This window comes from Megascapheus bottae, chromosome 3, assembly GCF_031878675.1.
Source record: "Megascapheus bottae isolate mThoBot1 chromosome 3, mThoBot2.hap1, whole genome shotgun sequence".
NCBI classification, from domain to species: domain Eukaryota; kingdom Metazoa; phylum Chordata; class Mammalia; order Rodentia; family Geomyidae; genus Megascapheus; species Megascapheus bottae.
Window position 1 is genome coordinate 2,279,997 of NC_143511.1, and position 19,028 is coordinate 2,299,024.

The 19,028-nt window shown below is 41.3% G+C and overlaps 2 protein-coding genes across 3 annotated transcripts in view; both read left to right on the forward strand.

The window, feature by feature from the left end:
* On the forward strand, positions 1 to 10,684 carry Qng1 (Q-nucleotide N-glycosylase 1). Of its 2 annotated transcripts, none has more exons than XM_090329469.1 (4): positions 1 to 488; positions 1,787 to 2,046; positions 5,858 to 6,053; positions 9,004 to 10,684. In XM_090329469.1, the coding sequence occupies exons 1-4, from the start codon at positions 137 to 139 to the stop codon at positions 9,234 to 9,236; spliced, it is 1,041 nt and encodes a 346-aa protein (XP_090185595.1). In that variant the 5' UTR covers positions 1 to 136; the 3' UTR covers positions 9,237 to 10,684. The 2 variants fall into 2 exon arrangements, with proteins under 2 accessions (XP_090185595.1, XP_090185596.1); XM_090329470.1 differs by having other exon boundaries at positions 234 to 286.
* Positions 10,685 to 16,320: 5,636 nt separating this feature from the next.
* Kif27 (kinesin family member 27) overlaps positions 16,321 to 19,028 on the forward strand; it is a 115,084-nt gene continuing 112,376 nt past the window's right edge. Inside the window, exon 1 of the mRNA XM_090329471.1 lies at positions 16,321 to 16,473. The gene's annotated coding sequence lies outside the window, so the exon portion shown is untranslated. The remainder of the gene's footprint in view (positions 16,474 to 19,028) is intronic.

Sequence of the window (19,028 nt, forward strand, 5' to 3'; positions counted from 1 at the left end):
CGGACAGCGCAAGTTCAGCCAGCGAGTTCCTGCGGCTCGTCTGCTCTGGATTCCCCGTGCCTTACTCCGGGAGGGCGGGGAGCCTGGACTTCAGAGACTTGGGGCAAAGTCTGTCAAGTGTCACTTCCGCGGAGGCATGGAGAGGGGCGGTATGGACGGGATCCTAACTCCCAGGGAATCCGCTCGATTCGTGGCAGAAAACAGTCGAGACGTGTGCATCGATGGCGAAGGGGTGCGGAGCGTGGCCGAGCTGCTGCTGGCCCGGGCCGCGGGGCCAGAGTTGCGGGTGGGTGGATGGAAGTCCCTGCACGAGTTGAACCCCAGGGCGGCCGACGAGGCTGCGGTCAACTGGGTGTTCGTGGTAGACACGCTCAACTTCTCCTTTTGGTCGGAGCAGGATGAGCACAGGTGCCTGGTGAGGTATGGAGGCAAAACGTACAGCGGGTACTGGTCCCTGTGCGCCGCGGTTAACCGAGCCCTGGACGAAGGTTGGTACCCCGGTGGACCTTCAAGTGTCAGTTTACTGGGACTGGAGGTTGGGAGATGGGGTGATCTGTTAAGGTCAAGTTCTTCTATGCTAGACCCTCTGTGTAAAGCAAAAGTAATACATATCATGATTATGGTATAGATAGCGAGGACAGAGTAAATGTCACTTTTAACCCACGGCCTGTGGCTCACGCTTGTAATGTGAGCCGTTTAGGAAGCTGAGATCTGAGGGTCATGGTTCCAAGCCAGCCCAGGAAGGCAAATCCTCTACAGTTAACCAACAAAAAGCCAGAAGTGGAGGCAGGGCTCAAGTAGAGGTCCTAAGTTCAAGCCCCTGCACGAAAGGGTATCAAGAATGCATATGTGTGTGTGTGTGTACGTGTGTGTGTGTGTATTGCCAGTCCTGGGGCTTGTATTCAGGGCCTGAGTACTGTCCTTGGGCTTTCCCAAGGCTACACCTGAGCTACAGCACCACTTCCATGTTTCTCTGTGTATGCAGTACCGAGGAATCAAACCAAGTTCATGCATGCTAGGCAAGCAATCTATCACTAGGCCACGCTCCCGGACTCTGTATTTATTTTTATTTTGAACTTAGGGCCTGGGCTCTGTCTTTGGACTTTCTCAAGGCTAGAAATCTACCCTTGAGCATCAAAACCACTTCTGGCTTTTTCTGTGTATGTGGTACCAAGGACTCAAACCCAGGGCTTCATGTGTGCTAGGTAGGCATTTTACCACTAGGCCACACTCCCAGCCATTTGTTTATTTATTTAGCCAGTCCTAGGGCTTACACTCAAGGCTTGAGCACTGTCCTTGGGCTTTCTCAAGATTAGAACTCTACCACTTGAACCACAGCACCACTTCCAGCTTTTTTCTATGTATGTGATACTGAAGAATTGAACCTGAGTCTTCCTGAATGCTACTAGGCAAGCACTCTATCACTAGGCCAAACTCCTGGCCCCCTTTATTTATTTTATAAGTGGCAATGAGTTTACTAGAGAGAATTTTTTTTTTGCTGTGCAGAAATTTTTAACATATAGATTCAGTGTTTTTAGTAAATTAGAGTCACCTTGTTATTATTTATTATTATTTTCTAATAGTTGTATAGAGGGATTCGCCTTAACATGTCCATATATGTAAACAATGCAATGTGAACCGAGTGACCCTTTCTATCAAAGACTTCTACTCTAATGACACTTTAAGAACAAAGAGACAGATACTGTAAAATATTTTATATAGTCAGATAATATAATGAATTATCAAACTATGACGCAGCTCCTCTGATTTTTCTTTCCTCTCTCAGGCATACCAATAACAAGCGCCTCCTACTATGCTACAGTGACCCTTGACCAGGTTCGGAATATATTTCGTTCAGATTCAGACGTTCCCATGCCTTTAATAGAAGAGAGGCATCGGATTCTCAATGAAACTGGAAAAATTCTATTAGAGAAGTTTGGAGGCTCTTTTCTTAATTGTGTCAGAAAAAGTGGAAAAAGTGCCCAGAAGTTAATGTACCTGGTTGTTGAAAGTTTTCCTTCTTATAGAGATGTGACTCAATTTGAGGTGAGTTGATTCTATTGAGGATTTTAAAACTCTTTAATAATTCTCTCAGAGTTTAGTTTCAGAATTCATTTTATTAATAAGACCTTTTTTAAAAAAAAAAAAAAAAAAAAGAATAAAAGTGGGCCCAGAGCATGGCCTAGTGGTAGAGTGCTTGCCTAGCATGCATGAAGCCCTGGATTTGATTCCTTGGTACTATGTACACAGAAAAAGCTGGGAGTGGTACCACAGCAAGTGGTAGAGCACTAGTCTTGAGAAAGCTCAAGACAGAGCCCAGGCCCTGATTTCAAGCCCCAGGACTGGTAAAAAGGAAAAAAAAAAAAAAAAAAAGGATGAGTAAAAGCTTGAAGTTCATTCACTGAGAACAAAAAACTATCAAAAATTATATTTCAAAGCTATTATGCTTCTTTTGTTTTCTATTTATAATTGTGTGTGTGTGTGTGTGTGTGTTTATCTCACTATGTAGGCCATGCTAGCCTGGTACTCCATGTAGTTCAGATTGGCCTTCAGTTCATGAGCTCTATCTTAGCTTCCTGAGTGCTAGGAATACAGGCATGCTTCCCTACATCTAGCTTTTTAAAACCCTTATCACTGTGTAATTAAAGTGTGACATAGAAGTGAAAGCAACTTCAGAAGAATCATGTTACAAATGCATTCAATAGGTTAATAAGTGCTTAAATCAAATGGAAAATTTTAAGCCATTCCTTTCGTGATGGTAATTCAACAAATTTTGAACAATTTTAATTTTTTAAATAATTAAAATTACCAGTAATATTGCTTACATCATATTTTATGCTTTGTAAGGTATTTACACATGCTTTCATTTGAGCCACACAGCTATGTTGGCCCAAGGACAGGAAGAATTATTGTCCTCTCTTAGAAACCAAAACTAGTTTAGAATATATAGTAGCTATGTAAAAGTCCTAAGTAATAAATCAGGTTCCTTGGGCGATTTTGTTTACAAAATATACATGAAGCCCAGTGCCAGTAGCTTGCCTGTAATCCTAGCTACTCAGGAGGCTGAAATACAAAGAGATCACAGTTCCAGGCCAATACAGGCAGAAAAGTCCATGAGACTTAATCTCCAAAATAACCAAGAAGAAGCAGGCTTGGAGTTGTGGCTTAAGTAGCAGTGTGCCAGCCCAAGCAAATTTGATATCTTGAGTTCAACCATTAATGATGAATTGGGTTATTGTGACATTGACATACATATATAAAATAATGAAATAATACTATATAGTACCAGGAAATTAAATAAATATAAATATGTGTATGGTACCAGGTATATATATATATATATACATGCAAATATACATTTGTGTATGTATATACATATATACCTTGGAGAAAAAGCTAGGAAGTAGATTTAGAGATTAAGATTTTTGAATATTAATTAGATCATTTTGTTTTCTGTAACAAGTCTACACTTTTTTTTTTTTTTTTTTTTTTTTGTCGGGCATGGGGCTTGAACTCTGGGCCTGGGCGCAATCCCAGAGCTCTTCAGCTCAAGGCTACCGACCTACCCCTGGAGCCACAGCGCCACTTCTCCTTTTTTAGTGATTAATTGGAGATAAGAGTCTCAGGGACTTTAGTGCCCTGGCTGGCTTTGAACCCCATCCTCAGAGCTCAGCCTCCTGAGTAACTAGGATTACAGGCATGAGCCACCATGCCTGGTGTCTACACTTTTTCTTTTCTTTTCTTTTTTTTTTTTTACAACATTTTATATTAGCACATTTTGGTTCCACAAGGAGTTTCATTTCCATAAATGCAAAAAAGTACCATGTTAGCCTTGTCCCCTCTCCCATCTTCTTAGCAACTTTAGCAGATTTTATCATTGCTTTCATCCATGCATATAAAGTACTTTGATCATATTCACCATCATTTACCCTCTCCATTCCCTTTCCTCCTTCCCACTGACACCCCTCCTCACAGCAGAGCCCATTTTAAGAAGGTCTCTAAATTCTTCCTAATACAGTAAGATTATTGAGCCACTGACAAAGTATGTGCCTTCTTAAAAAGTAGCAGTCACGATGAGAATATAAACTAATACAACCACTCTGGAAGGCAGTCTGGAGTTTCCTCAAAAAAACTAAACTAGGGGCCGGGAGTTTGGCCTAGTGGTTAAAGTGCTTGCCTAGCATGCATGAAGACCCGGGTTCGATTCCTCGGTACCACATACATAGAAAAAAGCCGGAAGTGGTGCTGAGGCTCAAGTGGTAGAGCTCTAGCCTTGAGAAAGTCCAAGGACAATGCTCAGGCCCTGAGCCCAAGCCCAGGACTGGCAGGAAAAAAAAAAAAAAACTAAACTAGACCTTTTTACGACCCAGCCATATTACTCCTAGGTGTCTACTCCAAACACTTTTCATATGTATATAAAATAATATACAGACTGAAATGAATTCCAAAGATAAGCAAATAAAGGACCTTTTCTTAATTTGTCTTTTTTTTTTCTTTTACTTTTTTTTTTTTTGGTCATGGGGCTTGAATTCTGGGCCTGGGTGTTGTCTCTGAGCTTTTCAATTCAAGACTAGTACTCTAGCACTTTGAGCCACAGCACCACTCCTGGTTTTCTGGTGGTTAATTGGAGATAAGAGTCACGTACTTTTGGGGCTATGAGTTTGGCCTAGTGGTAAAGTGCTTGCCTACCATGAATGAAGACCCAGGTTCGATTCCTCATACCACATACATAAAAAAAAGCCAGAAGTGATGCTGTGGCTCAAGTGGTAGAGCTCTAGCCTTGAAAAAGTCCAAGGACAATGCTCAGGCCCTGAGCCCAAGCCCAGGACTGGCAGGAAAAAAAAAAAAAGAGTCATAGACTTTTGTGCCCAGGCTGGTTTTAAACTGTGATCCTCAGATCTCAGCCTCCTGAGTAGCTAGTTTTACAGGTGTGAGCCACTGGCACCCAACTGGTCTTTTTCTTTTCTTTCTTTCTTTCTTTCTTTCTTTCTTTCTTTCTTTCTTTCTTTCTTTCTTTCTTTCTTTCTTTCTTTCTTTCTTTCTTTCTTTCTTTCTTTTTGTTGGTCATGGAGCTTGAATTCTGGGCCTGGGCACTGTCCCTGAGCTCTTCAGCTCAAGGCTACCACCTTACCCCTTGAGAGCCACAGCACCACTTCCGGTTTTCTAGAGGTTAATTGAAGATAAGAGTCTCATGGACTTCAGTGCCCGGGCTGGCTTTGAACCTCGATCCTCAGATCTCAGCCTCCTGAATAGCTAGAATTACAGGCGTTAGCCGCTGTGCTGGGCTGTCTTTGTTTTTCTTATGATTGTATTGTTTTACCTTATATATGGTGTATTTATGTTCACATATATGGGATGGTAGGGAAGATACAGAATCAGTGGGAAACAGGTAAAAAGTGCAGCAGCAGAGCCCACTGGCTGCACTGGACATTGATGTAAGTGAACCATAAAACTCATGGGCAGAGATGGAAGGAAGGGAATGGGAGAGAATGAAGGAAGGAAATGTAGTTATTACCTGACTCATGTAAGGTAAACCCACTATATATCACCTCTAAAACAACAATAAATTAATTACATAATTAAAAAATAAAAAAGTAGCATACATACCAAGGTGATGATGGCTCATGCCTGTAATCCTAGCCACTCCAGAGCCTGAGATCTGAGAATTGAAGTTCAAATTCAGCCTGGGTAGGAAAGTCTATGGGTCTCCTATCTCCGATTAACTACCAGTAGGGCCCTGTCTCCTGAGCAAAAGAGCTCAGACCCAGAGTTCAAACCCCACCACCACCAACAACAAAAAAGCATACATAATGATTTCAAATACCCTGGTAACATTTATATTCTCTTTATTCATTAGGGGAAAAGAATTTCTTTTTACAAACGAGCCCAAATTCTTGTGGCAGACACATGGAGTGTATTGGAAGGAAAAGGAGATGGCTGCTTTGAAGATATCTCTAGTATCACCATGTTTGCTGATTATAGATTACCTCAGATTCTTGTTTACCTTGGTGCCCTAAAGTATTCTGATAAACTACTGAAGAAGCTTCTGGATGGTTTGTAACTTCATTGTTGTTATATTATGAATTACTGAATGTCTGCTTAGTTTCTTTCACAACAATAAAAACACTTTCCTTTACCTGAAAGAAAAATAGAATTATTATTAAAAGTATATGTTCTGGAGCCAGGAGTGTGGCCTAGTGGTAGAGTGCATGCCTCGCATGCATGATGCCCTCGGTTCATTCCTCACTACCACATACACAGAAAAGGCCAGAGATGGTGCTGTGGCTCAAGTGGTAGTGAACCTGCCTTGAGAAAGCCCAAGGATAGTGCTCAGGCCCTGAGTTCAAGCCCCTGGACTGGCAAAAAAAATAGTATATGCTCTGTACATGATGTTGCACACCTGTAATCCCAGCACACAGAAACCTAATGCAAGAGGATAGTGAGTTGGTGAGTTCAAGGCTAGCCTGGACTAGATAATGTAACCTTGTCCCAATTTTTTCTTTTAAGTATATGTAAAGAATACTATAAGAGCAATTAAAATATAGGAAAAAATGTCTTTTTCCTTTATACTGTGAAATACAGATATTGTTAAAATTGTATTAAATTGTGTTATTTGGATGCTATAGTTTTAGAACCTAAATCAAAAGAAACCTGAATTTATACTGCATAGATATGTGAAGCACATGTAATATTTGGGAACTATTAATCAGAGAAGTACAGTATATTACGATGTAGAGATGGGAAGAGAGAAGAAACAATTCTAGATCCATGATTTTTTTTTTTCTGTGTATGGGGTACTAAGGAATTGAACCCAGGTCTTCATGCATACTAGACAAGCACTCTGCCACTAGGCCAAACTCCCGTCTCCCTGCCATGATGTTTTTTATAAACATTAAGATTTTTTTTTTAGGTTGGCACACATTAGGAAAGATTTTGTTTTATTTCCATGCACGCATACTATGTATCCCATCAACCTCAACCCTTCTGTGATTTTTTTTCTTGTCATTCTTTCCTTAAAAAAACTTCAGTAGGTTTCATTGTTTTGTTTTTATACGTGCATAAAAAGTACTTCAATTATATTCATCATTTCCATTCATCTTCCCCCTCCCCTGACACCAACTCGCCAAACATTTCTTTATATATGAAAGAAAATACCATATGCTTTTCATGTTAATTGTCTTTCTTGTGTGCAGAATTTTCTGCTGATTTTTGTTTATTTATGTCAATCCACAGCCTAGGCACTGTTTCTGATCTTTTTTGTATAAGGCTAATAGTCTACTGCGTGAGTCAGATCTCTCCTTCCAGCTTTTTTATTATTTAATTGGAAATAAGAATCTCATGGATGTTCCTGCATTCGCTGACTTTGAGCATCAATTCTCAGATCTCAGCCTACTGAATAACAAGTATTATAGGCATGAGCCACTGGTACCTGGGTCTTTTGTTGTTGTTATTGTTATTTATTTATTGCCAGTCCTTGGGCTTGAACTCAGGGGCCTGGGCATTTTCCTTCAGCATTCTCAAGACTAGTCCCTCTACCACCTAAGCCACAGTACCACTTCCAGCTTTTTCTGTGTTTGTAGTACTGAGGAATTGAACCCCCGGGCTTCGTGGATGCTAGGCAAGCATTCTACCACTAGGCCACACTCTCAGCCCTCTTGTTTTGTTTTGTTTCCTACATCTACATTCAGAATTATTTTTTTCAGGTGAATTATTTCTGTGTAGTCCAGGTTGGTCACTAAGTATCAATCCTGCTTCAACCTGAGTGCTGGTATTATAGGCATGGACCCTCTAAACCATAGCTAAGCTTTTTTTTTTTTTTTTTTTTGTCAGTCACTGGGCTTGAACTCAGGACCAGAACACTGTTCCTGAGCTTTCCTACTCAAGGCTAGCATTCTACCAGTCTGAGTCACAGTTCCACTTCTGGTTTTCTGATGTTTAATCCTAAAAGTCTCACAGACTCCTGCTGACACTGGCTTCAGTGTCAGTTCTCAGCCTCCAGAGTAACGAGGATTATTACACTTGTGAGCCACCAACACCCAGCTGTTGACTGCTTTTGTAAATACAGAGAAATGTGGGAATATTTGTGACCATTAGACAGAACAGCATATGCTCTAACTCACTGATCTGACTTTTTACCACAGTGTGCATTTCCCACATCTGCCTGATGTTACAGATGTTTGATTGATGAGCTCCACTCCAGTCTCAATGGCAAGGCATAGCCAGGGCATAGCCTAGTTTTCAATGATAGCGTCTCTGAACTTGTAATTTTCTTTTCCTTTTCTTCTTCTCATTTGGTAGTATTAGGAATTGATCTTAAGTCCTTGTGCATACAAGGCTTCAGTCATTTAAAATGAGGGTAGTTAGAAGATAGTCTTTGATTACTCATAAAAAAATTAACCTTTTGTGAAGTAATGAACCTTCTATCTTGTGAATGCAATGTAACCCTTCTATTAATTATAATAAAAATATACGAAAAAAATTAATCTTACGGGGCCAGGAGTTTGGCCTAGTGGTAGAGTGCTTGCCTAGCACGCACTAAGACCCCGGTTCGATTCCTTGGTACCACATACATAGAAAAATGCCAGAAGTGGTGCTGTGGCTCAAGTGGTAGAGCCCTAGCCTTGAGGAAGCCCAAGGACTATGCTCAGGCCCTGAGTTCAAGCCCTGGACTGGCAAAAAAATAACCTTGCATGATGAACTGATATACCCTAAGATGGGTGCTGAATGAACTAGGACTCCTGTCTGTGCTCCCAGGTTCATAGTCAGGTGAAGCTGACCAAACAATCCTGAATCATGGTTTTCTATCGCTGTCTTACACATTTCCTGATGGGACTGTATCAAACTCCATATTAAATAGTTTCTCTTTTTAATAATTTAATAAACTTGCTGTGAGACAAGCAAGGAAACCAAACTTGATATCTGACTGTGTAAAATTTAACTTGTAATTCTGCATTCATGGTGAAGTTTACAAATGACATTTTCCCCCTTCTTTGACCCTTGCAGGAGTAATGCTTTCATATGGGGATAAGCAGGAGGTGGAAATCAGAGGCTGTGCACTTTGGTGTGTTGAGCTGATCCGTGACTGTCTCCTAGAGCTTATTGAAAAAAATGGTGAAATACCTAATGGAGAAATCAATTCCATTCTTTTGGATTATTACTTATGGGACTATGCTCGTGACCACAGGGACGAAATGAAAAGAATTCCATTTCATCGCACACGTTGCATCTATTACTGACTCTAAGGGTTGATTGACTCAAAGAAAACTCCTGTATTTGTATCTCATATGATTATTTATATCATTTTGGTATCATGATGATAGACTTCTCCTTAATGAGAAAAGTATCACTTGTAATTTTTTCTTATTTCTATGTGTATTTGTGTCCCTCTTTTTCATTGTTTTCGAATAGTTGTACAAAAGGGTTGCAATTGAAGATGTTCATTTATGTATACAGCATATTATTCTTTTCCCATCATTCTTTCCATCATTTCATCCCCCCCAAAAAGTTTTTTTTCAGCCAGGTGCCATTGGCGCTTGCCTGGCTCAGGAGGCTGAGATCTGAAGATCATGGTTCAAAGCTAGCCTGAGCACAAAAGTCTGTGAGACTCTAATCTCCAATTAACCACCAGGAAACCAGAAGTGCTGCTGTTGTTCAAGAGGTAGAGTATCAGCCTTGAGCTCAAGAGCTCAAGGACAATACCCAGGCCCAGAGTTCAAGTCCCATAACTGCCAAAAAAAAAAAAAAAAAAAAGAAGCTTTTTTTTTTTTTTTCTAAACATATTGTTCATTCCCAACTTTCCCAACTTTATCTGGCTGTTTTGTTTTGTCTGGTTTTTATCCCCCTTCTGTGAACATATGGCTGACGCTGGCTTTGAACTTTGATCCTCAGATCTCAGCCTTCTGAATACCTAGGATTATAGGCATGAGCCACCACACCCAGCTAAATCTCATATTTTAAGAAATTAATCATGCTGTATTGTCTTCAATGATAACTTGGTAGCTTTTGTGAACTTGTAATTTCCTTTTCTTTTATTTTTTTTCCTGTCTTTTTGGTGGAACTAGGAATTGATCTTAAGTCCTTGACCACTTAATATAAAAAGGTAGTTCTTGATTACTCTTTTTGGGTTTGTTTTTGTCAGTCCTGGCGCTTGAACTCAGGACCTAAGCACTGTTTCTGAGCCTCTCTGTGCTCAAGGCTAACACTCTGCCACTTGAGCTCCACTTCTGTTTTTTTCTATGTCTGTGGTAATGAGGAATCAAACCCAGAGCTTCTTGCATACTAGGCAAGCACTCTACCACTAGGCCATACTCCCGGCCCTTGATTACTCTTATAAAAAATTAACCTCAGTTCTGGGAGTGTGACTAGTGGTAGAGTGTTTGCCTAGCATACATGGAGCCCTGGATTGCATTCCTTGGTACCATATACACAGAAAAAGCTGGAAGTGGTATTGTGGCTCAAGTGGTAAAGTGCTAGCCTTGAGAAAGCCCAAGGATAGTGCCCAGGCCCTGAGTTCTAGCCCTAAGCCTGGCAAAAAAAATAATTTAACCTTGACACTTTAAAAAATACTGTATTTGCAACAGTAGTGGGTTTTCCATTTGATGATTTTCAATTTTGGATATATATGTTTACCTTGTATTTCCAAATCAACTACAATAGAATTGAATAAAGGTCTTAAAAACTTTTCTTTAAAGCCTGGAATTAAAAATAAAATATACCTAAATCAGGCATGGTGGCACATATCTGTAATCCCAGATACTTGGAAGGCAGGGAAAAACCCAGAGGTCCTATCAAAAAGAAGGAGGAGGAGGAGGAGGAGGAGGAAGAAGAAGGAGGAGAAGGAAGAAGGAGGAGGAGGAGGAAGAAGGAGGAGGAGGAGGAGGAGGAAGATGAAGAATTGGGCACACGGCTCACCAAGTGTGAAGCCCCAAGTTCAAGCCCCAATAATGGCAAAAATAAGAGGGAGAGAGAGAAAGAGAGGGGGGGAGGGAGAAGAGAAAAAGAAAATTTATCAAGGTGCTTGTGGTGGCACATGCTTATAATTCTAGCACTTGGGAGGCTGAGAGGAGGACTGCAAGGCTGGGCTATGTGGCAAGATCCTGTCTCAAAGCAAACTATAACTTTCCACATATTTTTTAAAATTTATAATCAATTATCTACTTTTTTGTGTAAAATTTAGTACCTACTAAACATTCATTTCCTATTTCTAGGTAGCCTATTTTCTTTCAAACAGAATCTTGATTTTGTTAGGTATCTGCAATAGTTTCCCTCCCCTACCCCCACTGTTTGGTATTCATGGGAGATAATTCTAGGACCTCTCACCACCAATTCAAAGATTCACAGATACTCAAGTACTTTATATAAAGTGTCATAATATCTATCTACAACCCATACCTGTAAGGAAAGCCTTACACTCTCAATCACGTCTAGCATACTTGTAATACAATGTTAAATACTGTGCACAAAATTCTTATGTTGTAGTAATGTTCAAGGTATTTTTGCTTGAGGTTGGTTGAATCTGTGTGAAGAACCCACCAAGGCTTGTATTCTTGTCTCAACTTTGTGTAAGAAAAAGATGCCTTTCCAAACTTTAGACTCTATTACAGATGTATAGTAACAAAAACAGCATGGTGGGCCGGGAGTTTGGCCTAGTGGTTAAAGTGTTTGCCTAGCATGCATGAAGACCCGGGTTCGATTCCTTGGTACCACATATATAGAAAAAGCCTGAAGTGGTGCTGAGGCTCCAGTGGTAGAGCTCTAGCTTTGAGAAAATCCAAGGACAGTGCTCAGGCCCTGAGCTCAAGCCCAGGACTGGCAAAAAAACAAACAAAAAACAAAAAAACAGCTTGGTACTGGCACAAGAACAGGCCTGAGGACCAATGGAATAGAACTGAAGACCCAGAAATCAACCCACAGACCTATGGCCACCTAATCTTTGACAAGGAAGCCAAAAAATAGAATGGAAGAAAGACAGCCTCTTCAACAAGCGATGCTGGCAGAACAGGTTAAGCACCTCCAGAAAACTAAAGTTGGATCCTTCTATGTCACCCTGCACCAGGGTTAACTTCAAATGGATCAAAGACCTGGAGGTAAAAGCAGATACCCTGAACATTTTACAAGAAGGAATAGGAGATACACTAGGTCTCCTTAGCACAGGTCAAAACTTTCTTAATAAAGACACAGAAACACAACAAATTAAAGTTTAGACAAATGGTACTTCATTAAACTGCAGCACTTCTGTATGGCAAAGGACACAGCTAGCAAGTTAACTAGAAAGCCTACAGAGTGGGAGAAGATCTTCACTAACCATACAACAGACAAAGGCCTAATATCTAAAATATATCAACAGCTCAAAAAATTGAATCTTTCCAAAAAAAAATCTTCAAAGAAACAACCATCCCATTCAAAGATGGGCCAAAGACTTAGAGAGAGTCTTCTCTGAAGAAGAAATAAGAATAGCTTATAGACACATGAAGAAATGCTCAATATCTCTGGCCATAAAAGAAATGCAAATCAAAACAACTCTAAGATTCTACTTCACTCCAGTTAGAATGGCCAGGATCAAGAAAACTAATAACAACAGATGCTGGAGGGGATGTGGCCAGGAGGGATCACTACTACACTGTTGGTGGGAGTGCAAACTCGTTCAACCACTATGGAAAGCAGTATGGCAGTTCCTCAAAAGACTAAACATAGAGCTCCCCTATGACCCAGCAATTCCACTGCTTGGCATTTACCCAATTGTCCAGAAACAAGGTCAGACTAAATCCACTAGCACAACGATGTTCATTGCAGCACTATTTACCATAGCAAAGATATGGAACCAACCCAGATGCCCCTCAGTATATGATTGGGTCAACAAGATGTGGTACTTGTACACAATGGAATTCTATGCTGCCATCAGAAAAAATGAAAGACTTAGAAAATGGAAAGACTTAGAAAAAAATCATATTAAGTAAGCCAGACCCAAAGGACCATGGTTTCCCTCATTTGTAATAATTAATACAAACTTAAAACTCTTCCAGCAGAGGACTACAATAGCTCAAAACCTAGATACAAAAGGCCATATAGGATGAGGCTAAATGAAAGTATCTTCAGGATATGGAAACAAGAGCTTTATATTATGTGATTGTTGTTCTTAATGTACTATGTTTTTTCTCTTTTGTTGCCCTTTGGTTAATCTCATATTGTTACAGTATCTAACTTTGTTACCTGGTATATTGTATATACATTTGTTTATTTGAAATAGGAAAGGGAAGGGGGAAAACAAGATAATTCGTAGGGGTGGGGGGAAGGAAATGGGGACAAAACGTGAGAGAAGGGTCTTAATGTGTGAGAAGTGATGTATCCTCTCTCTGGCGAATATTACTGTGACCCCTCTATCCATTACAATAAAAAGTAAGGAAAAAAAGAATGTAGAAGCAAACACCGTTTTAATAAATAGATGATTAAAAGCAAAAAAAAAAAAAAAAAAAAAAAAGAAAAAGGTGCCCCTTCCTAAGCACTTTACTGCCATCTGCTGGAAATTTGTCATAGTAACTGCACAGATGACAATGACTGTGATGTAAGCCTACACATAGAAATATAAATCTATATTCTTTTGTTGTTTGAGATAGTGTTTTTTTAGGATTTAATTAACATTGATTTTTTACATCATATTTCAAATGTCGAGCTTAACAAATAAGTATTCAAGAATGGGATCTCTATATGCAATCCCTGGCACATAAATTTAAGAATAAAATTAAAAACAAGCTGAGAGTTTATATGTCATAGATACATATCAATCTATATAATATGTCTATATAGAGTACATATGTCTATGTAGTTATATCTCCAATGTCATGTCAATGACTTTGAGTACTTGAATATTGAGTCATCGTTCTTGTACTGTTTGGATCTAATATCCACATATTAAGGAGACCATGTACCTTTTGTTCCTTTGGTCTTGACTTATCTCATTCAACATAATTTGCTCCAGTTTCATCCACTTCCCAGCAAATGTCATTATTTGATTAGATAGTGTTTATTTTAAAATCTAAAGAGTGGCCAGCCTCGAGATTCAAACAATAACAAATACTGGTGGGATTGTGGGGGGAAAGGAACCCTTATTGCACTGTTGATGCAAATGTAAATTAGTGCAACTATTCTTCAAAAAACTAAACACAGAACTTCCATACAGTCGGGTGTGGATGGCTCTCACCTGTAATCCTAGCTACTCAGGAGGCTGAGAACTGAGGATCGCAGTTCCAAGCCAGCCTACACAAAAAGTCTATGAGATTTTTTGTCAGTTGTGAGAAGTAAACTCGGCCTGGGCACTGTCCCTGAGCTCTTCAGCTCAAGGCTACCACCCTATCCCTTGAGTCACAGCCCCACTTCCAGTTTCCTAGAGGTTAATTGGAGATAAGAGTCTCACAGACTTTAGTGCCTGGCTGGCTTTGAACTGTGATCCTCAGATCTCAGCCTCCTGAGTAGCTAGGATTATAGACGTGAGCCGCCATGCTTGGCTCATGAGATTCTTATCTCCAATTAACCATCAGAAAATCAGAAGTGGTGTTGTGGCTCAGAGACAGCGCCCAGGCCCAGAGTTCAATCTCCACAACCGACTAAAAAAAAATCAAAACTTTCCTACAATCCAGCCACTCTTGGGCATCTACCCAGAACATTGCAGGTAAAGACATTTAGACATTTACAGTAGAGACATTTACACATCTATGTTCACTGTTGTACTATTCATAATAGCCAAGTATGAAAACAGCCTAGATGCCCCCCAACAGAAGAGTGGATCCAAAAACTGTGGTATTTAAACAAAGTGGAATTGTACTTATCCATTAGGAAGAATAACAAACCATTTGCACAGAAATGGATGTACCTAGAATAAATCATGCCAAGTGAGGTAAACCAGGCTCAGAAAGATAAATGATTTTCTCTCATATGTGGAAGTTAGATTTAGAATACAACTAGGCATGATAGCCTATACAAGACTTAATACATTTACACACCTACTGATGAGGACGGGGAGGAATCAAATGTGTAACTCTTCTAAAAGTCAAAATGACTTCCAGGAAATGGAAATATTTGGAGCGTGGCACATAGTCATTGTATTGAATATACTCTATGTAAAAGATGAACTATGTGTTGGGGCCGGGAGTTTGGCCTAGTGGTTAAAGTGCTTGCCTAGCATGCATGAAGACCCGGGTTCGATTCATGGGTACCACATACATAGAAAAAAGCCGGAAGTGGTGCTGATGCTCAAGTGGTAGAGCTCTAGCCTTGAGAAAGTCCAAGGACAGTGCTCAGGGCCTGAGCTCAAGCCCAGGACTGGCAAAAAAAAAAAAAAAAAGATGAACTATGTGACTTGTGGTTAGGGATGGGAAAGGGACAAAATGTAAAAAGATTTTTAGCTGGGCACACTGGTGGCTCACACTTGTAATCCTAGCTACTTGGGAGGCTGAGATCTGAGGATCCAAGTTCAAAACTAGGTTGGGCAGATAGTTCCCCCAACATTCTTAGAAGCCCATTGTCTTTTCTGTGGTCCCAGTAAACAGTCCCAGGCCATTGTATATATTTTACAAGCCAATTGGAGTCTGCCAAAAGTCATTTAATATTCTACTAAATATTGTCCATACTCTCATGATCCCTCTTTCCTATAGCAAAGAGATGCATTGTTTGATGGTCCTGGGGTTTGAATTCAGGGCCTGGGAACTGTCCACTAGTTCCCACCTCCTCCCTGGGGCTGGTACTTTACCACCGGAGCCACAGCTCTTCTTCTTTTGGTAGTTACTTGGAGATAGGAGTTTCATGGACATTCCTCTGTGGCTAGCTTTGAACATCAATTCTCAGATCTCAGCCTCCGGAGTAGCTGGGATTACAGGCTGTGATGAGCCACAGGAGCCTGGTTCATGAGTCTGTATTTCTGAGTCCATATTTCTGAATCATCATGCATAGAGTTCTAGCCTCGAGAAAGCCCAAGGCCTGTGCTCAGGCCCTCCCTGAGTTCAAGGCCCAGGATGGGCAAAACCAAAACCAAAACGTAACAACAAAACAACCCCACAAAACCCGGCTTATTTTATATTTTGCATATTTTTATCTTAAAAAAATGGCAACGTGGTGGAATCATTCTCATATTCATTTTCCCCCAACCTGTGGCTATCTAGCAGACTGATCTTCAGCAATAGGTGGGGAACTGCCTAGGCCGTTTACGATTACGGACCTCGGAGGCGGGGCTCCTGTGGGCGGGGCTCCTGTGGGCGGGGCTCCTGTGGGCGGGGCTCCTGTGGGCGGGGCTTGCTCGGGGCGGACCCTGGAGGGGGCGGGGCCGAAGCTCTGCGGCCCAGAGGAGGCGCGTCGGGCGGCGGGCGCTGCGCTGGTTGCCGTGAGAACCCTAGACAACAAAAGGCCCGGGCAGCGGCTGAGGCGCGGCAGAGACCAGTCGAGGACCCCCGCGCCCCCTCCGGAAACCAGCGCTTTCCCGGGCCGGTTAGTGAACCGCAGGCCGGGCTGGGCGGGCCGGGGAAGCCAGGCCCTACTCCCTCCGTGACTGCCCTCCAGCCCTCCTCGCCCGGGGCCCGCCGTTGGAGGGCGGGACGCCGCGGGGTGGGCTCGCGGGCGGTTGGGGCGCTAGCGAGGCGGAGTTGGCGCTGGAGGAGGCCTGGGGCCGGTGCTAGGAACCCGGCGGGGAGCCGGAGGCAAGTCGGTCGTCCCACCGGCCCCCAGGTGTAAGGGCTGGACACTGGGACCTAAGAGAACGTGGGACGTGAGGGGGACCAGGAACCCCCACCCACACTGAGGGTTCCTTCTCCCGCCTAGGCTGTGAAACTTGGGTACCTAAAAACTCTGTAGAAACTCGACTGCTGCCATCTCCAATTACAGGCTTTTTGTTGTTGTTGTTTTCTTTCCGAAAATTTTTTATTTTGGCAGTACTTGGTGCCAAGATGCAGCGAATAATAGAGGAAGACAAAAAGATGCCCAGATCGTTTCTTGGAAACACCTCTAACACCTTTAGTTCCCATTTGTATTCTTTTTTTTTTTTTTGCTGTCTTGCCTTCACTCAGCTGTCTTTATGCATTTGAGACTTTAAAAAATGAGATCCTTCTTTAGCTACTTAGGAGGCTGAGATCTGAATATTGCAGTTCAAAGCCAGCACGGGCATTTAATACCGAGACACTCTTATCTCCAGCTGACTACAAAAGAATAGAAGTGAGGCTGTGGCTCAAGGTATAGGGTGGTAGCCTTGAGCTGAAGAGCTCAGGGACAGTGCCCAGGCCCAGTTCAAGCCCCACAACCAACAACAGCAAAAAAAGTATCTTAGGATATGTATGCATGTGTGTAATTGTTTACAAGCCATATGTTTATGGCCCATTATAGTTTGTAATGACTGCAGTTAATCTGAAGAACTGCAGTTGCTATAGACTATATGTGTGTATATGGGTGTATATACATGTGTATATACATTTTGTGTATTGGTTATTCACAGCTATATAGTTTTGGACAACTATTATTTCTTAATGATTGCAGTAGGTGAGTTTCAACAGCCTATAAGGTGAAACTTTCATCATAAAACTAAGAAAGTGAAAACATCCAAATTATATTTGACTAACAATTTCATTTAAAGTGGTTAGGGTTGTCTTAGCATAGACCATGACTTTTGCTTTAATGTGTTATCATTAAAAGAAAAAAAATCTAATCTATTGATGAAAATTTCAGTTGTAGATGTTCAGAGGAATGTGGAAGAATCCTCTAAACATTTTGAAAGTTTACAGTACCAAATTACAAAGTCCTTAGGATTTACTGAATATTTATTTTGCCAGTTGTGGGGATGGAACTCAGGGCCTGCGCACTGTCCTTGAGCTTTCTCAAGGCTAGAACTCTACCACTTGAGCCACAGCACCACTTCCAGCTTTTTGCTATGTATGTGGTACCCAGGAATCAAACCTGGGTCTTCGTGCATGCTAGGCAAGCACTCTTACCACTGGACCAAACTCTGGCCCTGAGTATTTATTTTTTCAGTGCAGATTTTGATTGGAAGGATTAAAACTTCCAGAGTTAGACATAGCTCTTTGTTTTGGCTTTTTTTTTTTTTTTTTTAATTTTCTAGAGCTTGAACTCTGGGCTTGGGCCCTACCCCGGAGCTGTTTTTTGCTCAAAGCTAGCACTCTACCACTTGAGCCACAGTGCCTCTCCTTCCTGTCTTTGAGTAGTTTATCGGAGATAAGAGTCTTGTGGACTTTCCTGCCCAGGCTGGCTTTGAACCACTATCCTCAAATGTCAGCCTCTGGAATACTTAAGATTATAGGTGTGAACCACCCATGCCGCCAACTGTTTTAGCTTTTGAAGATAGGTTGTTGTTAACTGTTTTTGAGATTTTAGAGCCCTAGGGATCTGGTATTTTAATTCTCAATGGGATCTTACTAACATGATGTAAACCATTTTGTTATTGTGGTTCTGTATTATCCACTCTGAATTATAAATGCATGGTACTGCAACTGAAGTTTCTTTTTTATTGTTTGGGTTTTATTTTTACTTTTATTTTACCAGTCTTGGGGCTTTGAACTGAGGGCCTGGGTACTCTCCTTGGACACTTTTTGCTCAAGGCTAGCATTCTGTCACTGAGCAACAGCGCTACTTCTGGCTTTTTCTGTGTATGTGATTACGGGAAATGGAGCCTAGTGCCTTGTGGATGCTAAGCAAGCACGTTACCACTAGGCTACGCTCCTGGCCCTGAGTTTTATTTTTGGTTTTGTTTTGATGTTGGGTGCCAGCCTTGGAAGTCAGGACCTGGACTCTGTCCCTGAGGTTTTTTTTTTTCCTTTCTTTTCTTTTCTCTCTCTCTCTTTCTCTCTCTCTCTCTTTCTTTCTTTCCTTCCTTCCTTCCTTCCTTCCTTTCTTTCTTTCTTTCTTTCTTTCTTTCTTTCTTTCTTCTTCTTTTTTTTTTTTTGCCAGTCCTGGGGCTTGACTCAGGGCCTGAGCACTGTTCTTGGACTTTCTTTCTCAAGGCTAGGGCTCTACCACTTGAGCCACAGCACCACTTGCAG